Source organism: Orycteropus afer, unplaced genomic scaffold (assembly GCF_000298275.1).
Source record: "Orycteropus afer afer isolate SDZICR_OR568_19922 unplaced genomic scaffold, OryAfe1.0 scaffold00150, whole genome shotgun sequence".
In the NCBI taxonomy this organism is placed as follows: Eukaryota; Metazoa; Chordata; class Mammalia; order Tubulidentata; family Orycteropodidae; genus Orycteropus; species Orycteropus afer.
Window position 1 is genome coordinate 247,845 of NW_006921737.1, and position 11,948 is coordinate 259,792.

At 41.8% G+C, this 11,948-nt stretch overlaps 1 protein-coding gene across 1 annotated transcript in view; it reads right to left on the reverse strand.

Moving 5' to 3' along the window:
* TICRR (TOPBP1 interacting checkpoint and replication regulator) overlaps window positions 1-3,901 on the reverse strand; it is a 47,757-nt gene extending 43,856 nt beyond the window's left edge. The window contains exon 1 of the mRNA XM_007946108.1: window positions 3,239-3,901. Coding sequence (XP_007944299.1) covers window positions 3,239-3,901 — 663 coding nt within the window. The remainder of the gene's footprint in view (window positions 1-3,238) is intronic.
* Between the last annotated feature and the right edge of the window lie 8,047 nt (window positions 3,902-11,948).

Genomic DNA, 11,948 nt, shown 5'->3' on the forward strand with positions numbered 1-11,948 from the left:
GGGAGGGGAGCTGCTGCATTGTAAATTTTGGTCAATGACATGAGACAAAGTATATGTGAACTGCTGTATGAAAAGTGAATTTACTCTGTAACTCTTCACCCAAATCCTAATAAAAAAAAAAAAAATTTGGAGATTTTGGAGAGATGGGGTCACATCTGTTTGGTTCACTAACTGGATACCCAGAACCTCCAACAGGACTGTAGTAAGTATGTGTTGAATAAATCAAAGGCATAAAGACTCCCCATTTGTCAGGGGTCCCCTGCCCTCCATTCTATCCTATATCTTTGCAAATGTCTTTTTGTGCTTAGATCTCTTCTTTGCATTTGTGAGACCCCATCTTCTATTTCTACACTGTGAAGCATGAAAAGCACCACCTGATCTTTTCTTCTCCCCAACCCTGCACTGAGGCCTTCATGGGCACAGCTTAAGTATTCCTGTAGCCTTCTGTGGCTGGGCAGAGGATTAATAGAAAATAAATAGATCTCACTAGAAAAATCTTTCTGGAAAAGCTTAAGATTGTCTAATGGGCATTTTCTTAGAGGAGACTGCATGAAAGGTGAGAATGGAGGCCTCAGAGAAGACCCAGCCCCTCAGTGGTGGAATGTCCGAACTAGAAAGGATCTTTAAAAAGATCCAAAGAGAGCTATTACGTTGTGGGAAATTGCAGTCAATGTCATGAGATAAAATGTATATGGAAAATGAATTTGCTCTGTATGGAAAATGAATTTGCTTTGTAAACTTTCACCCAAATCACAATAAAAATTTTAAAAAATATATAAAAACGATCCAGCCAACTCACTTATTTTAAATGCTATTTTAGGAGAGGAAAAGACTATCCAAGCTCTATCTGATAACACTTATTTCTATCCAAAATTCACATAATACAATTCTAGAATAAAGACTTTGACATGATTTGATAGCAAGTATCCCAAATTGAGCAGTTAAGTGTTGTGTGGTCCAACACTCGATTTGCTGCCCTAACAAATTTTAATTTCCAGAATTCCATGTTCTCTATCAAATGCTTACCATCCCCCATCCCCTTAAACACTTTTTGTCCTTTCCTCATGACAAAGCACTGCTCCCTTATTTCGAATTTGCCATGCCATTTTTGTGCTTTGTATGTGAAAGTAATTGGAAATAGCATACTATTCAATTATTTGCTTTAAGTACCTACTAATTTTCCACTGGTAATCATGCAATTTAAAACCAAAAACTCCCTGCCATTGAGTCGGTTCCGACTTACAGCAACCCCCCTTGGGCTTCTGAGGTGGTAAATCTTTACGGAAATAGAACTGCCCCATCTTACTTCCACAGAGTGGCTGGTAGCTTTGAACCGCCAACCTTCTTGTTAGCAGTCAAATGCCTTAGGCACTACACCACCAGAGCTCCTTACTTCTGGTTTGTAGTTGTTGTTATGTGCCATGGAGTCAGCCTTGACTCATAGTGACCCCTCCTTGGGTTTCCGGGGCAGTATCACTACGGAAGTAGATTGCCCAACCTTACTTCCAAGGAGTGGCTGGTGGGTTTGAACTTCCAGCCTTCTGGTTAGCAGTCAAGTGCCTTAGGCACTATGCTACCAGAGCTCCTACTTCTGGTTTGTTGTTATTTGCCATAGAGTCGTCCCCGACTCCTAGCGACCCCTCCTTGGGTTTCTGAGGCAGTTATCACTACGGAAGTAGGATTGCCCAACCTTCTGGTTTAGTGACCTATATTTCCAGAAAGTGAATCACATCTTTTATCTGATCAAACCCTCAAAAGTATTCCCATTACAAGTAGAGCAAAATTCACACATACTACCTTGGCCCTTCCTACTTCTTTACTCCCTTTCATATTGCATTGGCCTACCAGGTCTCAGCATTCCTTATCTTTTTGTTCCTGGAACAAACTAAGCTCATTTCCAGCTAAAACCTTTACATCTGCTCTTCTCTTTGCCTGGAATGTTCTTCCCCGACCTTCACATTCCTCCTACATCATTTAATTCCTTGCTCAGAAAAGCCTTCCCTGACTAACAGCCCATATACAATGGCCACCTACTTCTATTTTCCCTGCCCCACTCCCTATCCCTTTATTTTTTCCAAAGCATTTCTTGAAATCTTATCACTTATGTGCTCGTCTATTTAATATATCTTTCCCACTAGAAGGTAAACTCCCACAAGAGATGGGACTTCATTTGCCACCATAACCCCAGAACTAAAACAGTATGTTGTTGTTGTAATGTGCCATCGAGTTAGACCCGACTCATAGCGACCCCTCCTTGGGTTTCCGAGGCAGTATCACTACGGAAGTAGATTGCTCCATCTTCCTTCCGAGGAGTGGCTGGTGGGTTTGAACCTCCAGTCTCCTGATTAGCAGTCAAGTGGCTTAGGCACTACGCTATCAGAGCTCCCAAAACAGTATAGTAGGTACTCAATAAAGTGGTTCTCAATGAATATTTGTTGACTTAATGAAGTGAAATCAGGAAAATGGTGAAGGTAAAGTATATCCTTACAGCACTTAAAAGGGCCAGGGAATCTCCACTGCCTCAACAAAAATTCAAATTAGCAATGCAAGACTTTAAGGACATGAATATTTCAGTAAGTATTTACTTGACATCTACAATGCTTAATATACATCTGTAGGGGATGGAAAGATGTGGAAGACCTGGTGCTCACCTTTTAGGTATTTTTAGACTAAACGGAAGAAGGTGAAAGATCTGTACAACGAAAACATAAAGGAGAAAGTGCCACAAAAGATATATGGAAATTCAGAGGTTGAGATGGATTTGTTGTCATTTGGGCAGGACTTTAAAGGATGCATGAGGTTTGGTTTGACATAGAAGAACAAGGGCTGATAATATTTCGTACAGACTGAACAGCACAAGCAAAGACAAAACAATTGTCAAGATCGGCTGACAAGCCAGACTAGGCATCAATATGCTCGAATATAGGTAGTAAAGTCTGTAAAGGGAGGGAGGTCCCAAATTGAAGGATTTAAAAGCTTTTACTTAGTAGGTTCCGTGGATCTACCCATTTTACTGTGTTGTTGTTTGCCATCGAGTCGGCCCCGACTCATAGCGACCCCTCCTTGGGTTTCCGAGGCAGTATCACTACGGAAGTAGGAATGCCCAACCTTCCTTCCGAGGATTTTACTGTGAGGACTGTCTATTTGTGGTCACAGTTGGGAAGGGACACATGTTGGTCATATTGGTCTTATACTGGTTCTGTTAGCTGCAGATGTGCTGAGTTCTGATTACTCTTACCTTAGCCCATTCGGTGGTATCCACCCAGTACAAGGTGATTTTTCGGGCGATCATGACTTCCTGGACTCTCTTGGGCAACAACTTCTCCATTACCTGCTTAGGGGTGGGTGGCAAGCGCTGGGCCTGGGCCTCGCATACAGACACGAACTGCAACAGCTCCCTCTGCGAACGTGGACACGGGGCCAGGAGGAAGACTGCATTCACAAAGCCGCCAAGAGCAGTCTCGGCTTCCTTGGCCTCGCTCTCCACGTCCAGCAGTCTCCTCCCGCTGCTCCGCAGGAACGGCTTTGTAGGCGACGTAATCTCGGGCCGGTCCCACTGGTAATCCAGCAGCGTCTCCATCAGAGCGCTGTGCGTGTGGGTGACCCTGGGCGCGGGACCTGGCAGATGGGCGCCGAGGGCAAGATCCCCAAGCCTGGCCTCTAGTTCCTCCTCGAAGTCCTCCCAGGAGCGGGCCCCAAGCTCGCGGAAGTCAGGCACTCTGGAAGGTCTACTTCGCGCCCCCTGCGAGTCAAAGAACTTGAAGGCCCAGTGGACCCTAGCCAGGCCGAATCGGCAACTCAAGTAGGTGAGGAGTCGCAGGGCGGCCCGCCGAACCGGGCTCTGGCGAGTGGAGCCGCCCGCAGTGTCCAGCAGTATCATTACCTTGTGACAACAAGCCATGCCGACTGCGCCGCGGGGCCGCGGCTCGGGCTGCGGCCCGCGCCCCTCTACCCTAGACCCTTTTTTCAGGGAACCAGCGCCATTCACTGCTTCCCTCAAGAGGCCTAGGTCGAAAGCCTCCCGCGCTCTCCGAGAGCCGCTACCATTGGCAGAGTTAGCTCCGTAGGTCAGCTCCTATTGGTAGGTTGCCTTACGTAAGGTACGTGGGCAACTTCCATTCTAGGCGCTGACTGGGAAGGCGGTGGGGAAAACCTTAGCTTGATTGGTGGAAGGCGTGACTGTGGGCGGGGCGCCGTGTTCCGGAAGAAAGTTAGCATTCATTGGCCCGAGCCTTCGTTTTAAAATTTAAAGAGGGGTGGTGCTTCGGGGTGTGTCGTGAAGTTTCTCTTGCGGAGAGAGGCCCTTTTTTAGGCAATTGTGCGCAGGCATGGGTGCAGAAAGATATTAAGACGTTGAAAACTACTACCTTGAAGAGAGTTTGAAAGGGTTGATCGAACTCGCTTGAAGTTGCCGTAGACTTTCTGTGGCGTATAATCTGAACATGAAGGCTTTAATCTTCTGTAATTTAAAAAAATTATAGAAATTAAAAAGTTCACTCCCTTTGCCCCAGTAACTTTCAGGAATTTAGCCAAAGAAAGTAATGGAAGATCCGGATAAAACATAAATGTACATTACAAAGTTTATTTAACTTGAGAAAAATGGGAAATAAATTGAATGAAAACCGTTAAATAAGATATGTACAGTTCCAGAGAAACATCGTGCAGCTTTTAAAAATGTTTTTGTATCTAATGTTAAATTGAAAAAAAAAAAAAGTTGACTGCAGTCACCAAATTGTACTTGTAGTAATTGCTGAATTAGTATATGTTCTGCTGTGTATATTCTCAACAGCAACAATAAATAAAAAAAAGTGGACCGTAAAACAGCACATGTAGTAAGATCTTTCTATCTGCCTGTTTAAACTGTCAAGATAATATTGTGAACCGAAGTTCTTTATGATTTTCTCTGGGTGGTGAGATTATGGTGATTTGAGGAAAATCTTTGATTCTTTTCCTGAATTTTCTACAATACTATATTACTTTTACATTCAAAGGAAAATAATCATTAAAGAATAGAAAGAATCTTCTCGTGGCAAATGGAAGAATCCACGGTTGTAGAGAAGGTTGTTACTCCAGGTGGAGTTGGTTGTCATTCCTACTATTGGTTGTAAACTAAAAACCAAACTCACTGCTGTGGAGTCAGATCCAACTTATAGCGACCCCTCTTGGGTTTTTGAGGTGGTATCACTACAGAAGTAGATTGCCCAACCTTCCTTCCAAGGAGTGGCTGGACTATTGGTTGTAGCAGCAGAGAATTTAAGCTCTCTCTGGCTAGGACTGGCTTGCCTTCAAGTTTCCTTCAGAACCAGTGATTCCCTCAACTATTCAATTCAGTAAAAACCATTCACTGATCCTTTGTAAATTGTCTATGAATAAAAGAAACTAACATTTCCTGATACATCCACAATCATTTTAGAACAAAAAACACTTGTTAGTCTTAATATGTTAGGCATTTGCCAAAAATGTATACACACACCTATTGTCTTATTGGGAGCTCTGGTGCCATAGTGCCTAAGGCATTTGACTACTAACCAGAAGGCTGGGTGGTTCAAACCCACCAGCCACTCTGTGGAAGGAAGACTGGGCAATGTACTTCCGTAGAGATACTGCCTCGGAAACCCAAGGAGGGGTCGCTATGAGTTGGATCTGACTCCATGGCAGTGAGTTTTTTTTTTTGTTTATTGTTTTATCATTCATCCATTCAACAAATACTCATAACTGGGAACAAAACAGACAAAAATTCTTCCTCTCAGGGAGCTTACACTCTATTGGGGGTGGGTAAACAATAAACAAACAAATCAGAGGGGAGCTCTGGTGGCGTAGTGCCTAAGGCATCTGACTGCTAAACAGAAGGCTGGCAGTTCAAACCCACCAGCCACTCCCCAGAAAGAAGGTTGGGCAATCTATTTCCGTAGATTGAAACCCAAGGAGGGGTCACTATGAGTCAGACCTGACTCCATGGCAGTGGGTTTGGTTTTGATATAGAGAAAAAGTAAGCAGAGAAAGGGATAGGAAGTAGATAAGAGTATGCAATTTCAAATAGGATGGTCAAGGAAGCCTCACTGAGGTGACATTTGAATAGACACTTAGAGGTGAAGGAAAAAGCCTTGTGAACATCTGAGGGAAAGGTTCCAGGAAGAGAGACCAGCAAATGCAAAAGCCCTAAGGAAGGAATTTGCTCCCTTAATCTCAAAGCTAACCTTTTAACCAGTAAAACCAGTTGTAGAGTAGACTCTGACTCACAGTGATCCTGTGTGTGTCAGAGTAGATGTGCACCATAGGGTTTTCAATGGCTGATTTTTAAGTAGATTCCTAGGGCTTCCTTCTGAGCACATCACCTCAGAACGTTATGTGTTCGCACCACCCAGGACTCCAACTTTAGAAGGAGTTATTATTAAATTCATTCTTTTACAAACAGAGGAAACTGAGACTCAGAGCAATTTAGGATCTCCTCCATGGTTTTATACACAGCAGAACAAAATAATCAAATTCCAATTTCAAAGAGTAGGCTCTTCCCTGGATAAAATGCAGTCCTTGCAAACTGGATTTAAAAACTAGCTTCACAACTGGTACACCATCCAATCTGCAGCCTATACAACTATGAGACCAGAAGAACTAGATGGTGCCTGGCTACACTGTCATCCACTTGGAAGGGGATCTATGTAGGAGATTCTTGATAGAGAGGGAGAACAATGTGGAACAAAACTCAAAATCACTTGGAGGGAAAAAAAGGGGGGGGGACCAAGTTTACTGGTCCGATAGAGCCTGGTGGAACCAGTGAGACTATGGCCACTAATTGCCCTTCAGGTCTGGAATTGAACCCACACCTGTGGTTTCCAACCAAACAAAAGACAGCATATGAGTTGAACATTTACCTCAAGTAGATACTCTCCTTGGAGAGAAAAATCTTGGGAGAAAGAAGGGCTGCTTATGCACAGGGAGACAGCTCAGGGAGCAGGAGTCCATGGAGGGATGGATACTGGGAAGAGGTAACTATGGGGAGGAAGTGGGAGGGGAGCTGTTGCATTGCGGTAAACTGTGGTCAATATCATAAGACAAAGTATATGTGAACTGCTGTATGGAAAGTGAATTTGCTCTTTAAATCTTCACCCAAATCACAATTAAAAAACAAACAAAAAAAAACCTAGCTTCAGAAGGAGCAACCCTGAACACTTTTAAGAGTAATGAAGGTGGACTTCCGATAACACGGAGGAATAGGCGGACAAGCTACATAGACCCTCTTTGACAAAAAAAAAGAAAGAAAGAAAGAAAAACCAATTGACAGAGATACAGAAGATACTCCTGGAGCTCTGAGCTTTGAAAGGAAGTATACAGAAGTGGATTAGGCACCAACTAGTGGAAAAACTTGAACGAAAACAGGACCCGAGAATAAGCTCCATTTGCCAAGGATGGCAGGGACATACAGGAAGCTGTGCTGCCAACTAGTGAATAGAGGAGCACAGCACAGTACCCTGCTTACGTAAATAACAATACAAACAAAACAAAGAAAACAAAAATTATGGGCAAGTCACTCCAACATAACCAAACCAAACTCCTGCTGTCAAGTCGGATCCAACTCATAGCGACCCCTTCTTGGGTTTCTGAGGTGGTATCACTATCGAAGTAGATTGCCCAACCTTCCTTCCGAGGAGTGGCTGGTGGGTTTGAACCACCAGCCTTCTGGTTAGCAGTCAAATGCCTTAGGCACTATGCCACCCGAGCTCCTCTCCAACATACATTCACCAATTAAATATAAACATACAAAAAAATGTCACAATGTCTTGGAGACAACAGAGCATCACAGTGCACACAAAGAAGCAAGATAAAGCAGGAGAAACAAGGGACCGGAATACAGACCCAAAACACATCCCTGAGGAAGAAGCAGCATTGGAACTCCCTGTTAAGGAATTCAAAAGAATTATATTTGGGCATCTTCAATGAATTGAGAGACAGGTCAAGGAAAACACTGACAACATTGAGGAAAACACAGAGAAAACCCTATAACAATTTTGAAAGACAATACAAGAACAAAATGACAAAATAAATGAAAAATTAGAAATGATACAAAATCTACACATAGAAATCCAGAAGATTAATACTAAATTTTCAGAAATAGATAAGACATTGAAAGGGCAAAGGAGTAGAATTGAATCAATGGAAGACAGAAGTAGTGAGATTGAAGGCAAATACCTCAATACTTCTTTAGAAAGCAACCAGTCAGAAAAAAGATCAAAGCAAAATGAAGAAAGCCTAAGATTCATGTGGGATACCATCAAAAGGAATAAACTACATGTAATTGGAATTCCAGAACAGGAAGAGACAAATAAAACCACAGGAAAAATTGTTGAAGATTTGTTGGAAGAGAATTTTCCTGGTATGATGAAAGATGAGAATATATCCATTCAAGAAGTCCAACGAACCCTAAACAGGATAGACCCCAAAAGAAAATCACCAAGACATATCATCATAAAACTCACCAAAACCAAAGACAAAGAAAGAATCCTGACAGCAGCATGGGAAAAATGAAAAGTTACCTACAAGGGCCAGCCAATAAGACTAAGCTTGGATTTCTCAGCAGAGACCATGCAGGTGAGAAGACAATGGGATGGTATATATACAACCGTGAAAGAAAAATTTCCAACCAAGAATTATGTGCCCAGCAAAATTGTCCCTCAAATATGATGGTGAAATTAGGACCTTTCCAGATAAGCAGAAATTAAGGGAATTTGTTAAAATCAGACCAACCTTACAAGAGATGCTAAAGGGAGCCCTTTGGACAGAGAAGCAACAACAGCCAACAACAACTGACCATCAACACACATGATGATATAACCCAGAAATCAACCCAGCTATGGAAGTATTCAAAGTAAATAAGCCTACAATATTGTGAACAGGGAAGCAGAGACATCAATTGACAAATGAGGACTACTACAAACCGAAAAGAGGGAAAAAATTGTGTAGTTATAGAACTTCTAAATGGTAGGGAAGTCAAGACAACTGCAAGTTAGAATGGATCGTTCTAAATTTGGCAAGAAAACTATAAATCACAAGGTAACCTCAAAGAAAAATGATAAACTTTCACATCAAAATCAAAAAGAGGACCAGCACAAATATTTAGCAAATACTAAAACAATAGCAATGAAGGAAGTAATAACACGATTCATAAACAAAACAAGCTCAGCACAGAAAGTTATATGGAATAAAGAAAGCAACACCACAAATAATCTCATAACAAAATGACAGTAACAAATTCACATTTGTTGATAATTACATATTTGTCAAGGGACTTATCTCTAAGATTTATAGAAAACTCCAACACCTCAACAGCAAAGGAATTAACAATCCAATTGAAAAATGAGCAGAAGAGATGAATAGACCTTCACCAAGGAGGATATTCAGGTGGCCAGCAAATACATGAAGAGATGCTCATCTCATGATCATCAGCCATCAGAGAGATGCAAATCAAAACAACAATGAGATGCCGTCTCACTCCAGCACTGTTGGCAAGGTTCAACAAGACAGAAAATAACAAATTCTGGTGGGGATGTGGAGAGATTGGGACTCTCTTACATTGCTGGTGGGACTGTGAAGTGATACAACCACTGTGGAAAGCAGTATGGTGATTCCTTAGAAAGCTGGAATTGGAGATACCATTTGACCTAGTAATGCCATTACTAGGTATATATCCTAGAGAAGTGAGAACCAGGACAGGAACAGATATGTGCACACTCATGTTCATCATAGCACTATTTACAATAGCAAAAAGATGGAAACAACCTACATGTCCATCAGCAGAAGAGTGGATGTCCTAACTATGGTACATACACATACTGAATGCTATGCAGCACTAAAGAATAATGTAGAGTCTGCAAAACACGGCACAGTATGGATGAACTTGGAGGACATTATGCTGAGTGAAATAAGTCAATCACAGAAGGACAAATATAGGATTAGTTCCTTGTTGTGGAGGGTCAAGGAAAGGTTTATATATGGAGGGAAACTTTCTTTGTTGGTTGCCAGAGGGGAGAGGGGAGGGGAGGGAACACTAAAAGAAAAAAAAAAATGCATTGACCCATGTCACTTTTGTTTTATGTATTTCACTGTACATAAATTATATTTCAATAAAATGCATTAAAAGAAGAGTAATGAAAGTTATGTGTATTTTCACCACAATTGTAAATAAATAAATAACTAATAAAGCCTAACATGAAACTTAGGGTTTGAAAAGAAAAAATAAAAGACTAGTGAAGGTTGATTGGTCAGATCTTTGATGAAAACAATGAGAGAGGTCTTGCTATTTAATTTCCTGTTCTTCTCTCTCCTCTGATCAGCAATCTGTCTTAAGAACTGTTGTTTTTAAATTGACGTGTTTTCCTTTCCCTTCCTCCCTTCTATCCTTTGAACATTATTTAGTTACTGTTAGTGTAAGTGCTGGATGGATGCAAAGGAAGAGTAAGCCTTGATATTTGTCCCTAAAAGTTCCTGGGTGGTGCAAACTATTTGCACTTGATTGTTGGTATTGTTGTTAGGTACCATTGAGGAAGGCTGAAATAGAAGGCTGAAGGGACCACTCACTGAAACTTGCAAAACCTTTACAAGCTAACAGGCATGATTAAAGTAAACATTAATCTTAATTAACTCACCGTTAATTAACTCACATTAACTCACTGTTTTTCCCCTCCCTTATCATTCTCTTCTAAGTGAATAGTATGTTGTTGTTGTTGTTGTTAGGTGCCGTTGAGTCAGACCTGACCCATAGTGACCCCTCCTTGGGTTTCCAGGGCAGTATCACTACGGAAGTAGATTGTCCCCTCTTCCTTCCTTTATTTATGACACTGAATTATTTAGATTTACTATTCCCAATTATGTAGTCTTTGAAGCATAACTCTTTTCCCCCAATTAGTTGTAGCAGAAAACCATAGCCCATAGCAAGAGGACCCTGAGAAAGGAGACATCAAGCCCTGGAGCAACCAAGATAAAGGAGACCCATCTTTCCCCCCTTGCAGAGCAAATCTCTCTGGACAGGTACGAGATGCTTGAAGGACCAAGGACAATTTCTTTATCACTGACCAGAAGAAGGGCCGAGAGACCACAAGACAACTACAACTCATCCTGTTACAAAAAGAAATCATTACCAGCATTCCTAAGACCTATCTCCCTCTCACTGTGTTCCCTTTAAAAGCCCTAACCACTCCCCAGCTTGGGGAGACAGAAATTTCAGAGAAACAATTCTCACTGTGTCCTTGGGTATCGATACTCAACAAACCTTTTGCTTTCTCTCTTCAACCTGTTGTGATCATTGGCTTTTTGCAACAGGGGTAAGGACCTTGTTTTCCTATAACACCATCAAATTGGTTTGGGCTCATAGTGACCCTCTACACAACAGAATGAAACACTGCCCAGTCCCAAACCATTCTTACTACTAACCTAAAGATTGATGGTACTTACCATCTGGGCCCAGCACTAGTAGCAAAGTTTGATAAGACAGACAATAACAAATGCTGGCGAGGATTGGGACTCTCATACACTGCTGGTAGGACTGTAGAATGATACAACCACTGTAGAAAACAGTATGGCAATTCTTTAAAAAGAGGAATTAGAAATACCATTTGATCCAGCAATCCACTATTAAGTATATATCCTAAAGAAGTAAGAGCCAGAACAATAACAGATATACGCACACCCATGTTCATTGCAGCATTATTTACAATAGCCAAAAGATGGAAACAACCTAGGTGCCCATCAACAGAAGACTGGATAACCAAACTGTGGTACATACATGCAATGGAATATTATGCAACACTAAAGAATAATGTAGAGGCTTGGTCACAGCCAGCTACCCAGAGGAACCGAGTAGTTTAACCTGTGGGCTCGAGACCATAGTCGCAGGGGACATCAAGCTCAATTGGCATAACATACTATACAAAACATTGTTCCACCTCCTACTTTGG